This window comes from Zootoca vivipara, chromosome 2, assembly GCF_965207765.1.
Source record: "Zootoca vivipara chromosome 2, rZooViv2.hap1.1, whole genome shotgun sequence".
Lineage (NCBI taxonomy): Eukaryota > Metazoa > Chordata > Lepidosauria > Squamata > Lacertidae > Zootoca > Zootoca vivipara.
This window is the reverse complement of record NC_142584.1, coordinates 30,481,566-30,493,425: the sequence shown is the minus strand read 5'-3', so window position 1 is coordinate 30,493,425 and position 11,860 is coordinate 30,481,566. Positions and strand designations below refer to the sequence as shown.

At 44.3% G+C, this 11,860-nt stretch overlaps 1 protein-coding gene across 1 annotated transcript; it reads left to right on the top strand.

Annotated features, from left to right (window-relative positions):
- Nucleotides 1-617: 617 nt before the first annotated feature.
- Nucleotides 618-8,011, top strand: LOC118076352 (CMRF35-like molecule 6). The gene is made up of 5 exons (XM_035099044.3): nucleotides 618-728; nucleotides 2,374-2,703; nucleotides 4,456-4,534; nucleotides 4,885-5,036; nucleotides 6,143-8,011. Exons 1-4 carry the CDS (start codon nucleotides 689-691, stop codon nucleotides 5,033-5,035), a joined length of 600 nt encoding a protein of 199 aa, XP_034954935.1. The 5' UTR covers nucleotides 618-688; the 3' UTR covers nucleotide 5,036; nucleotides 6,143-8,011.
- Nucleotides 8,012-11,860: the final 3,849 nt, after the last annotated feature.

Genomic DNA, 11,860 nt, shown 5'->3' with positions numbered 1-11,860 from the left:
AAGTGCTGTGGTACATGCAAGTAGCATGAGCAAAACCAAGACATCCTGCAGATACAGCTTGTTGGCTAAGAGTTCCTGTTGATAATGCAAGCATCCTGAAACATGGGAAGCTGCCTTAGACTGAGTCACAATAAGCTGTAAGACCCACATATATGAAAATATAAAGTACTCCAAAGAACAAACATACTGAAAAGGACAATCAGCAATAATACAAAAAGGACAATGAACTATAGATTTGATTTGGCCGTTAAGACTTTTTCAAAGATGTCTACTTAGTCCTAAGTTCTTGAGAAAGGATATTACAGTAACCCAAAATGACGCTTCGTGCATCTGATAAAGTGGATCGTGGTCCACAAAATCTTGCAGCGGTTTATTGGGTTTGTTGCAGCAGACGGTTATGGCTACTACCCCTCTGAGCATTTAAAAATCTGGGTACTTCTCTATTCTTACTATGACATTGCAGGGCCTCACGTCTCTCCTTCATAGGAGATTAATCATCATGTATTTTCATAAATTGAGCAAGACCTGGTGAGTTCTCCTCCCCTTGGTGAAAAACCACCGTCTTTGACAAGGCAGGAGAGAAATGCCACAGATTGGCATTGAGAGATGCAATTAAAACAAGCTCCCAGAAGCTGAAAAACTAATTTTCTCCCTGAAAAGTAACTTACCTGAACAGAGGACAAGGACAATGAAACTGTTTCGTGGTCTGATTTGGACTCTTTTCCAAGGTGAGAACTAGAGGTGTGGAATAAGTTGGGCTTTCCACTGGGTGCATTCTGCTGGAGAAGATGCAGGCTGAGGAATCCCAATCTTTCCTTTGTTCTCCCTTTCATTCTTTTGGTCAATGATAAAAAATCTTGAAATCAAGGCTTGCGCAGAAACCTGCAGATCTAAAATGCTTGTGCTTGAGCTCCCCCCCCCCCAAGAGGGAAGCAATCAGAGATATTTGTATAAAGAAAAAAGTGATTAGTATGGGGATTTTAAATGTTTGTTTGTTTAATGCATTTATATCCCAGCTTTTTTCTCCAAGGAGCTCAGTGTGGCGTAGATGGTTCTCCCTCCCCTCATTTAATCATCACAACAACCTTATGAGACCAAATGAGGTAGGCTAGGCTCAGAGGCAATGACTGGTCCAAGGTCATCCAGTGAGCTTCATGGCTGAATGGGAATTTGAGCATGAGAACGGGCCAGTTCTGTGGTGGCTCCCCCTTTGTGGAATGCTCTCCCCAGGAGTTTGTCTGGCATCCTCATTGCATATCTTTAAGCACCAGAAGAAAGCTTCTCCCAGGCCTTTGGCTAATTAATCCATCTACAGTGGGACCTCGACTTACGAGCTCCTCGACATCCGACGTTTTCGACTTACGAGCGGAAAAAGTGGCCGCGTGCTTACGATTTTCTTGACATCCGAACGGAAAACCTGTTCGCGGCTAGATGCGGTTTCCTCGACTTACGAGTTTTTAGATGCGGTTTCCTCGACTTACGAATTTTTCCGTTTCCAATGCATTCCTATGGGAAACTGCTTTTCCTATGGGAAACTCGACTTACGAAGTTTTGGACCTACGAGTGTGCATTCGGAACGGATTAAATTTGTAAATCAACGTCCCACTGTATGACCTTTTAAACTGTGTGGACGCATGGGTGGGTTGCTTTGTTTGTTAACATGTTATGTATTTCTCTGCTTTTATGCTGTAAAACCACCCTGTTGTCCTCAGATGAAGGGAGGCATATAAATTCAATATACAGTGGTACCTCGGTTTTCGAACGTAATCCGTTCTGGAGGACAGTTCAAGTTCCGAAACGTTCAAAACCGAAAACTCAGTACAGAAGCCTCAAAACAGAAAACTCAATATGGAAGCCACATTTCATATTCGACTTCTGAGGCTTGTTTGAAAACCGAAGCACTTACTTCCAGGTTTACAGCATTAAACGTTCGTCAACGGAGACGTTTGAAAACCAAGGTACCACTGTATAAAATCATAAAAGAATATAGTCTCCAGCTTATTGTGTTCAGTCACATCCATACCATATATTTACAGCACTCTTATACCACTTGATGAGTTATGGAGAATGCCAGGAAATGTGGTTTGTTAAGGGTGCTGACCTCACATACCTACAATTCCCAGCACCCTTAGCAAACTATAGTTCCCAGGGTTCTCCATGAGAAGAGTGTTATGTAAAGGTGTGGTCAATGTGATTGAAGTCTTAGCAATATTCTGGATGTTTCCCCCTAAAGCATAACCGTTAAAGCAACAGATTTTGAGGCAAGCAATATGGCTCCATCGAGACGTTTTTGTGTGTAATAGCTCTGGATATGCTTAACGTCTGATTTGTTCTGAGTGAAAAGTATTTCCTTTCTCTTTCTCTTTTTCACAGTTTGTTGGGCACTGGAAGGCCCTGAAACAGTCACTGGGCCTCTCGGTGGCTCACTGTCTGTCCAGTGTAAATATGGAAAGGAGGATGAAAAATCTGTCAAATACTGGTGCAAAGAAGCAAGTTTGACCCTCTGTTCTAGTAGCCACACTGTCCGTACAACTAGGATGGAGGCCGAGGGGATGAATGACAGGATGTCCATTAAAGACAACCACACATTCCATAAATTCACTGTGACCATGGAAAACCTCACTAAGGAAGATGCCGGGACCTATATCTGTGGGGTAGAGAGAGCATATAACATCTGGCACCCAGTGGAAGTTATCATTACAGGTACATTTCCCCACTGCTGCATTTACTCTTATAGGGAGAGGGCCATTGTGTCTACACAAGAAGCTAATGCACTCCAGCAGAGCCATTCCTTCCATGAGGCAGGGGGAGGCATCTGCCTCAGGCTGCAAATTCTGAGGGGTGGGAAGTGGCTAGAACTGTGTGCCAGCTTGGCGCCCTAGGATGCAGTGGAAGACTCTGTTCCATCACCAGGGCTACAAGTCTGGTCAGATTTTGTGAATAGAATATGGAATGCGCCATCTTGTCCTTCACCTCGGGCGGCAAAATGGCTTGGGCCACTCCAGACTCTAGCTTCCTAAAGCTGAGATTGTGTGATGGTTTGATACGCGTTGCACTCAGAACCTTGAGAATGGCACCTTTCTTTTTAAAAGAAAGCATTCTTCTGGCGCTTGAGAGCTACAGGGATACGTTTTAAGGTGTGTGGGTAATGGTTGGTGGTGACATCTCAGAAGTGGGAAGGCTAGCAGGCCTTGGAAGAATCCATAGGCATCTAGGACTATCAGCTTGACTAGCAAAAGCAAAGTCAATCCTACCAAGTATGTCAATGTTTTGATCACTTAGGCAACAGGCCAAGCCTTTTTTTATTTTTGAAGACTTTTGATAGGTGCTTGTTTTTATCGACTGCTCTTTCCGGTTTTGTGTAATCTGAGGGTTGGATTCAGCTGAATAGCTGTGCTAGTGGGAGCCAGCACAACAAGTCCCACTACTACAACAGGGCTTTCCTCCCTCCCCTCCCCATGCCACCCTCCTCCATGACCCCCTCCACATCACCTCTGGGGTCAGTAGTGGGTGGGTCACCCCATCAGTCAAGCGGACATGCTTGCAATGGTATATCAATCTCCTTAAGCCAGGCATCCCCAAACTTTGGCCCTCCAGATGTTTTGGACTACAGTTCCCATCTTCCCCGACCACTGGTCCTGTTAGCTAGGGATCATGGGAGTTGTAGGCCAAAACATCTGGAGGGCCGCAGTTTGGGGATTCCTGCCTTAAGCTCTACAGTGGAACCTCGGTTTATGAACACCTCGGTTTACGAATTTTCGGTTTACGAACACCACGGACCCATCTGGAACGGATTAATTCACTTTCCATTACTTTCAATGGGAAAGTTCGCTTCAGTTTATGAACACTTCAGTTTATGAACAGACTTCCGGAACCAATTACACCCATGCTTCGGGTTAAGTACGCTTCAGGTTGAGTACTCTGCGGACTCGTCTGGAATGGATTAATCCACTTTCCATTACTTTCAATGGGAAAGTTCGCTTCAGTTTATGAACGCTTCAGTTTATGAACAGACTTCCAGAACCAATTGTGTTCATAAACCAAGGTACCACTGTACTTTGAGCTTCACCCTAAGGCTTGGTTTTACTGCTGGTAAGCTTTTAAATGGAAAGGGTTTATTGATTTGTAAACAGCTTTCAATATTACTGGGATTTATAAACTGCTTCAAATACTATTTTATAGTAGGAAAGCAGTATATGAATCTTTAAATGACACACATGCAACTTTTGTAGGTTTGCCACAAGCTCTGATGGATCAGGGCACAGGTCTAGCATTCAGCTGCCTCTTCGTTTAATGTTTTCCTTTTATTTCATATTGCATGGCTGGCTCTGAGTAGCATCAACTTGCGGACCAATTGAACCCATACCAAAATCTCCTGTTAAAAAATAATAATGAGAAGATGAATAAATTTCCCAGGTTAGGATTTGACTGTGCATGTTTCCCACCCCCCTGCAGATTCTGATCCTTCAACCCATTTTGGAAGCATGGAGGAAGCATCAGAAGAGCCAGCTGTATCTCCCATAGATCCTGAAAGGTGCCATAACCCTTTACACCCCATATGTTCCAGGGAGGGCTCCCAATGTAGCCTATTATAATAGCTGGGTGCCAAGTCCAGCTGAATGCCAAGTCTAATTGTAGTGAAGAGCCAGGGGCCATCTTTCCCACCCATGGGAAAAATGTTACTGTATATTCATTCATTCTGCTTCTAATCTACCTTTCTACGACAACAAAAAATCCTCAAGGCAGGATAGAAGTAAAATAAATGCACATTTAATTCATGCTCATACTGCTTGCATATGTCAGTGAATTCAAAAGAAAGAAAGAAGGAAAGAAAGAGAAAGAAAGAAAGAAAGAAAGAAACTAGTGGAACACTTCTCTCTTTAGAACCCAGCCTAGCAACACCGATTTCCTGGTCATGTGGAAAATCCCAGTCTTCCTAGCTATGATGGCTGCCGTGGTTTGGGTGCATGTATGGTATAGGAGGACAAGACGAAGCTCCAACCCCAAGGCTCCAGAGACTGAAGAAGAGCGTTAAGGTATCCCATCTAAGGGTAACCAACTCTTTCACTCATGACTCAGCTGTGTCATTAATTTCCAGATTTCCAGGGATGTTGTGAGAAAGTGGGAGGTCTACCAGATAGTTGCACACTTTGGCTCTGCCAACACTGATACCCAAGAGATAATTCACATGCCAAGTATAGACAATCCAGGGTCCTATTAAGAAACTAGTAAGGCCTTTGCTGCTGCAGTTAACAAAATTTATTTTTCCCTTTTCTTCCTCTCAGTACTTGGCCAATGTGGGTTTTTTATCCTAAATCAAGTCAGGTTACTCACACTCCAAAGGCCTCTTTCACAAATTATTGCACAGCCCAAATCCATGTTTTTCTGATGTTGCAGAGAAATGTTACTGATTGTAGATCCCTGGCAAATTACTAGCACAACACACATGTGTTAGACAAGCATGTGCAGATGTGACGGGTTTACAAAGCACCATAGCTGCCAAGTTATCCCCTTTTTTAAGGGATATTCCATTATGCTGAATAGGCTTCCTCGCGAGAAAAGGGAAAACTTGGCAGCTATGCAAAGCACATGTAAAATGTTTTGCATTTTGCCTGAAAAATGTATGAAACAGCCTGGAGCGTTGGGTGGTTTTATACCACCAAGCTCTGCTTGATTCTGATATTATTACCTACCTAATTATCCAGAGTCAAATCCAGATAGTAGTAGTCCTACAAATAACTTGTATGTTGTTCCTCTTTCAAACTAACTTTAGCCCCTGATTTTTCAGTACGAATAGGGTTGCCAGACTCAATAGAGGACAGGACTTCTGTGCCTTTAATTGCCCTGCTCTCTTTTGAGTCTGGAAACCTTAAAGAGAAACCAGGAGACCCTTTGCTTGGAAATTAAACAAAGGGTCTTCTGGTTTCTCTTTAAGGTTTCCAGACTCAAAAGAGAGCAGGGCAATTAAAGGCACAGAAGTCCTGTCCTCTATTGAGTCTGGCAACCCTAGGTACGAACAAGAGGTTTTTCTTGGAATAAGCAATGACACAAAGTCCAAGATAAGAAAGAGGAACCCAACCAAATACCACAGCTCAGGTGCTGCTACTTTAAAGTGGAATCTTTTCTTGTTGCTTTTCAGTAGCTGATGAATGATTTCTTTCTTAGCCTTGGAGTCGATCAAGACATGAGCACCATCCTCCCGGTTCCATGCACAGAAATTCAGCGACCACCTGCAGGAGGAAGCTTTCTTCTCACTTGCTGACTTACAAAGCAGAAGGCTTTGACCTAAAACCCACTATGGAACTGTGACCTCTTGGTGGTTTCAGAACCCTCAGAAACTTGTGCGGTGGTGGAGCAGGAGACAGCACTCTCTACCACAGTCCCATCATTGTTGAACTCCCTTCCCACAGCTGTGTCTTGTGCCTTCACTGTAGAGTTTCCACCGAACGCTGAGGTTGCACCTCTTTACCCAGGACTTTGATACTTGACGTGTCTGTTTTTTAGGACCCACCCAATTCTTGCAATTTGTTTTTAACTGTCTTCAAGGTTGTGCTTTAAACTGAGACCCTCCCTAGGACCTTAGCATGAGGGGCAAGTAATAAACCAAAGAAATCAGAATAATACGAGAGGAAAGCAAAGTCTCAGCTCATCGTAATTCTCCTTCATCAAACATGGGCAAAAGCATACTAAAATATTGAATAGATGGCTGGCCTACTGATTGACCGCGGGGCCAGCTCAGCTCTAAGCTGTCCCTGTTTTAGGCAAGCCTGCCTTTTTGCTCAATGAAGCTGTGCCAGCCACACAGCTGCCTCCCAGCTTGCCATCCAGCTGGCACTCCTTACTTGGTTCTGAGAGTCAAGCCAGATCATCTGGCTGCCCTAACACTCTTCCCCAGTGTCTCATGATGTAACTCCTCTATCTTCTTTTGGAATGATTTTTTTCCTGCGCTACTGGTCAACTTACCAAGTTGTGAACTGACAAATTAGCCAAACAGAGAGAGATGCATTAAAATTCCTTCCTGGCCCAAACAAATACCCGAGAAGCCGGGGAAGGAATACATATAAAAAAGCGTGCATGGCTTGGCTTAGCTGAGAACCGCAAGCGCTGATCTGTAGGGCAGAGCTGGGTTTAACCAGGCCAACTTCCAACAGTTTCTGCCCAATCAGAAGAGGATGGATATGCGCCGTTGATACACCCAGACCCAGCTCCTCGGGGCCCTGCAAATTGCCCTCACCTGGACATGGGTATAGCCAGGATTTTTGTCAGGTGGGGCGGGCAGAACCTCATTTTGCTATGTATTTTTAAATGGATTTTTATTGATGGGGGGGCAGCTGCCCCTCCCTGCCCCACCCCCTTGGTGAGCTGCTGCTCAGGCAGAGGGCCCTCCTGTGAATTTACAGCAGCCTTTAAAGAAACATTGCCAATGCATTTTAGCATTACCAATCCAGGAAGGCCCTTTGCTGCTGCATTAACAGTATTTATTTGCCTGTTCTTCTTTGTCCACACTAAATCCTTGCTAGCCTATCAAAGCATCAACTGATTTGAAAAAGATATTCTGCAATATCAAGGATGATCCTGGAGCTCTTTTGCCTTCTGGTGTTCCTTCCAAAAATGGTGTGATGGGTTTCTTTAATAAATGTGTATGGATTTAAAACAGACACATTCCACCAAAAGTCCCCAGACAGCTTTCCTTTCTTCAGCTATTGGCCCAGAGGTCTATGGACTATCATTTATACAGAACAGGATCCATACCTGTATGCATATGGGGCACCATGCAAAGAGATGTCTGGTCCTTGTTTGCTGCTGGGATAGTTGGAAGGAGGGGGAGAGAGACGTAAATGGAGTTTTGAAAGAGGTGCAAATTAGCAAAACTTGGCATATTCCCAGTGACTAATGCCTTACTCATTAAAAAAATATCTATGGAATGGTGTTTCTTGCAGTGAAAGTGCATAAAAGGGAACTTGCCATGAGGTGTGTGGGAGGCCAAAATAAAGAAGTGCAATTTCTGCAATGTCATGCGGTATCAGTGATTCAAAGCTATAGACAGGCACGGCCACTTTAGACTGGGGAAATCTTCTTGCTGAAGGAGCTTGAACTTTGCAACTCACATCAGACAGAAACACCTGGACATTTGTTGACAGCGGCAAGAGTTATCATAGCTAGGAAGTGGAAGGGGCAAGCTGAACATGAAATGGCAGGCAAGTGTGGAATGTGGCAATTAATGATAAATTGACGTGTGCTATTAAAGTAAGCACAGTTCGAAAGCACATCAAAGTGCAAGTAGATAAATAGGTACAGCTCCAGCAGGAAGGTAAACGGTGTTTCCGTGTGCTGCTCTGGTTCGCCAGAAGCAGCTTAGTCATGCTGGCCACATGACCTGGAAGTTGTACGCCAGCTCCCTTGGCCGATAACGCGAGATGAGCGCCGCAACCCCAGAGTCGGTCACGACTGGACCTAATGGTCAGGAGTCCCTTTACCTTTACCTTTATTAAAGTAAGAAGGGGAATATGGAAGAGAAATGATGTTGAGGAAATATGGAAAATACTTGTGGAATTTGAATTGTTAAAACAGAAAGGGGTCAAACCATCTCAAGAAGTGTTGAATTTTTGGAAAGTTGGATAATTATGATAAATGGTCTCGGGGGTGTGGGCACATTTGTATTTGTATTACTAATACTTTAAGAAAAAAATAAAGTATTTGGACATTCAGACACAACAGAACAAATGCATATAAAAAGCTGAAGATTGCTGGGTTTTTTTTAGCTATGTGTGCTTAACCTCTAAGCCAAGAATAGCCAACCTAGTTACCTCCAGAAGTTGTTGGACTCCAACTCCCATCAGCACCAACCAGCATGGCCACTGGTCAGGGATGATGGGAGTTGTAGTCCATCAACATCTGGAGGCCTGCTTTAAGATCTTCCTGGAGCACATGAAAGGACAGGTGAGCTCAGAGATGTTTCTGAAAGAGAAGATTCTTATAGCCACAAAGGTTGAAAAAATCCAGATTGCACTTTCTTGTTCAGCAGAAATCACACACTCGGCACTAAACTGGTGTAGTTAGAAGCGTACAGAGCCGTCTAGTGGTGGTATAATAGGTTTGCAATCAAAGCTAACATGGACTGAAGGGTAAATTCTAGACACTGAGAAGTGTGGGATGAACAAATGATTAAAGGGAGGGGTGTATGTAAACTCAGGGTGGACACTCATTATTGTGTAATAACCACCCTGTATATAAATCAGAAAGAACAGTCTGTTAAGACTGAACATTATCTAACTACCAGATAAGCTTTGTGCATGCAAATCTGGATGACTGATGGATGAACAGCATGTCTGAAGAAGCCCTGCAAAGAATAGAAAAGAGATAGGAAATTTGGTAAAAGGTTAGTACAGATACAAAGGGGGTTGGGGGGGAGAGAGAGGAAGAATAACAAAGGGTCTTGTGGCACCTTAAAAGCTAACAGTGAATTGTGTGATTATCATATATGTACTTTTCTGTATCTTATTTACTTCTGACCTCACTATTTACAGTTCCCATATGCATATATACTTGCAGATGAGTCTATTTACTTACATCTTCATGCATCTGGTGAGGTCAACTGCAGTCCACAGAAGCTTGCACTGTGGTAAATTGGTTTGTTGTTGTTGTTTAGTCGTTTAGTCGTGTCCGACTCTTCGTGACCCCATGGACCATAGCACGCCAGGCACTCCTGTCTTGCACTGCCTCCCGTAGTTTGGTCAAACTCATGTTCGTAGCTTCGAGAACACTGTCCAACCATCTCGTCCTCTGTCGTCCCCTTCTCCTAGTGCCCTCAATCTTTCCCAACATCAGAGTCTTTTCCAAGGATTCTTCTCTTCTCATGAGGTGGCCAAAGTATTGGAGCCTCAGCTTCACGATCTGTCCTTCCAGGGAGCACTCAGGGCTGATTTCCTTAAGAATGGATAGGTTTGATCTTCTTGCAGTCCATGGGACTCTCAAGAGTCTCCTCCAGCACCATAATTCAAAAGCATCAATTCTTCGGCGATCAGCCTTCTTTATGATCCAGTTCTCACTTCCATACATCACTACTGGGAAAACCATAGCTTTAACTATACGGACCTTTGTCGGCAAGGTGATGTCTCTGCTTTTTAAGATGCTGTCTAGGTTTGTCATTGCTTTTCTCCCAAGAAGCAGGCGTCTTTTAATTTCTTGACTGCTGTCACCATCTGCAGTGATCAAGGAGCCCAAGAAAAATTTAGTATTAAGCTAAATCGTTGCACTAGCAGAAACCAGTGCAATGATTCCCCTTAGCAATGGTGTCGCATGGGGGAGCCACAGGGGCAGCTGGCCCAGGTGCAAAATTGTATGGGGTGCAAACTTTCAACATCTGGTGCTGCCTCAATACAGCTGTGCGCTTCCGTCGCTGGGCTCCGTTGCAAACTACTTCTCCATGTGAACTATGTAACTCTTCTTATCTCTGGGTGACGTGGACCCCGTTAGGTAGTTGAATGCACATACATGCTCTGTTTCCCTCCCACCCACCCCACCACGAGAGCCTGGGCACTGGCAACGCATGCTATGCCACTGCCCCTTAGCACAATGGGGCATACTTCCACTCTCCTCCCTCACAGCCTCCCCAAAACTGCTCCAGAGGTTCAAGAGAACCCCCAGAACAGCACACGGTGGGAGGAGAAGGGGAGGTGGTTCCATCAGGCAAGCAGAAACACATGCACAAATGGAATGATCTCCTTAGGACTACTTTGAATACAACCCTTAGTCTTTTTAAGTTGTCACAAGACAACTTCCTTGGTTTTGCTGCAAATAACCTAAAATGGCTACCCCACTGGGGAAAGACAGAAGAGGACGTCACGTTCTAAATGTTAACAATGATGCTTCCATGGCAGAGCTTAAAACATAAAGGAAATTTTCAGATTTCCCCAAGAATGTAAAAAGCCAGGGAAATAATATGGTTGGCATTTATATGCCAACAATGTTGTGTGGGTGCTTTATGCCTGCATCAGGAGTAAAAAGGGTAAAGGGACCCCTGACCATTAGGTCCAGTCGTGACCGACTCTGGGGTTGCGCACTCATCTCATGTTATTGGCCGAGGGAGCCGGCATACAGCTTCCAAGTCATGTGGCCAGCATGACAAAGCCGTTCTGGCGAACCAGAGCAGCGCATGGAAATGCCGTTTACCTTCCCGCTGTAGTGGTACCTATTTATCTACTTGCACTTTGACGTGCTTTCAAACTGCTAGGTTGGCAGGAGGAGGGACCGAACAACAGGAGCTCAACCCGTTGCAGGGATTCAAACCGCCAACCTTCTGCTCGGCAAGCCCTAGGCTCTGTGGTTTAACCCACAGCGCCACCTGCATCCCTTGCATCAGGAGTACAGATCCCATAATGAACAGACACCTGGAAGCACCCGGAAAGGTATTTATACTGACAGCAGAAGAGAAGGTGAGTATCAATGCAGATGATGCAAGAGCGTTGTCATAATTCTTAAAACGGCACTCACAGGAAGTAAGGTAAACAGATGAATGCAAGACAGAAAGAAAATGTGCATGTCGGAGAGAGAAAGATGACAAAGGAGAACAATATTGTGCTGAAGTGGAGCATATTCAAAGAACACAGTAAAGAGTTTAGTTATGTTGGGGGCTGTTTCTAGAAACTAGGCTAAGGAAATTGCTCAGTCTAGCCCTAGTAAAGGCAATTAGGCAGAGGCAATGTTTTTTTTCTCCTCCCCCCTCACTCTCATAGCTAGGATGTTCTATCGTAAATTGTCTTGAGACAGAGAACTATCTCCACCCGCCTGGATGTCATTACACTATGTTGGTTATAGAAAAACAACAATGTGGGAAAAGGCCATGGGAGGAAGCCAAAGG

What these genes read in the sequence shown, in the direction of transcription:
- LOC118076352 (XM_035099044.3), top strand. Translation starts at nt 689, where the DNA reads ATGAAACTGTTTCGTGGTCTGATTTGGACTCTTTTCCAAG. An exon ending in GATTTGGACTCTTTTCCAAG is followed by an intron (nt 729 to 2,373) that starts GTGAGAACTAGA and finishes TCTTTTTCACAG; the next exon opens with TTTGTTGGGCACTGGAAGGC. An exon ending in AGTGGAAGTTATCATTACAG is followed by an intron (nt 2,704 to 4,455) that starts GTACATTTCCCC and finishes ACCCCCCTGCAG; the next exon opens with ATTCTGATCCTTCAACCCAT.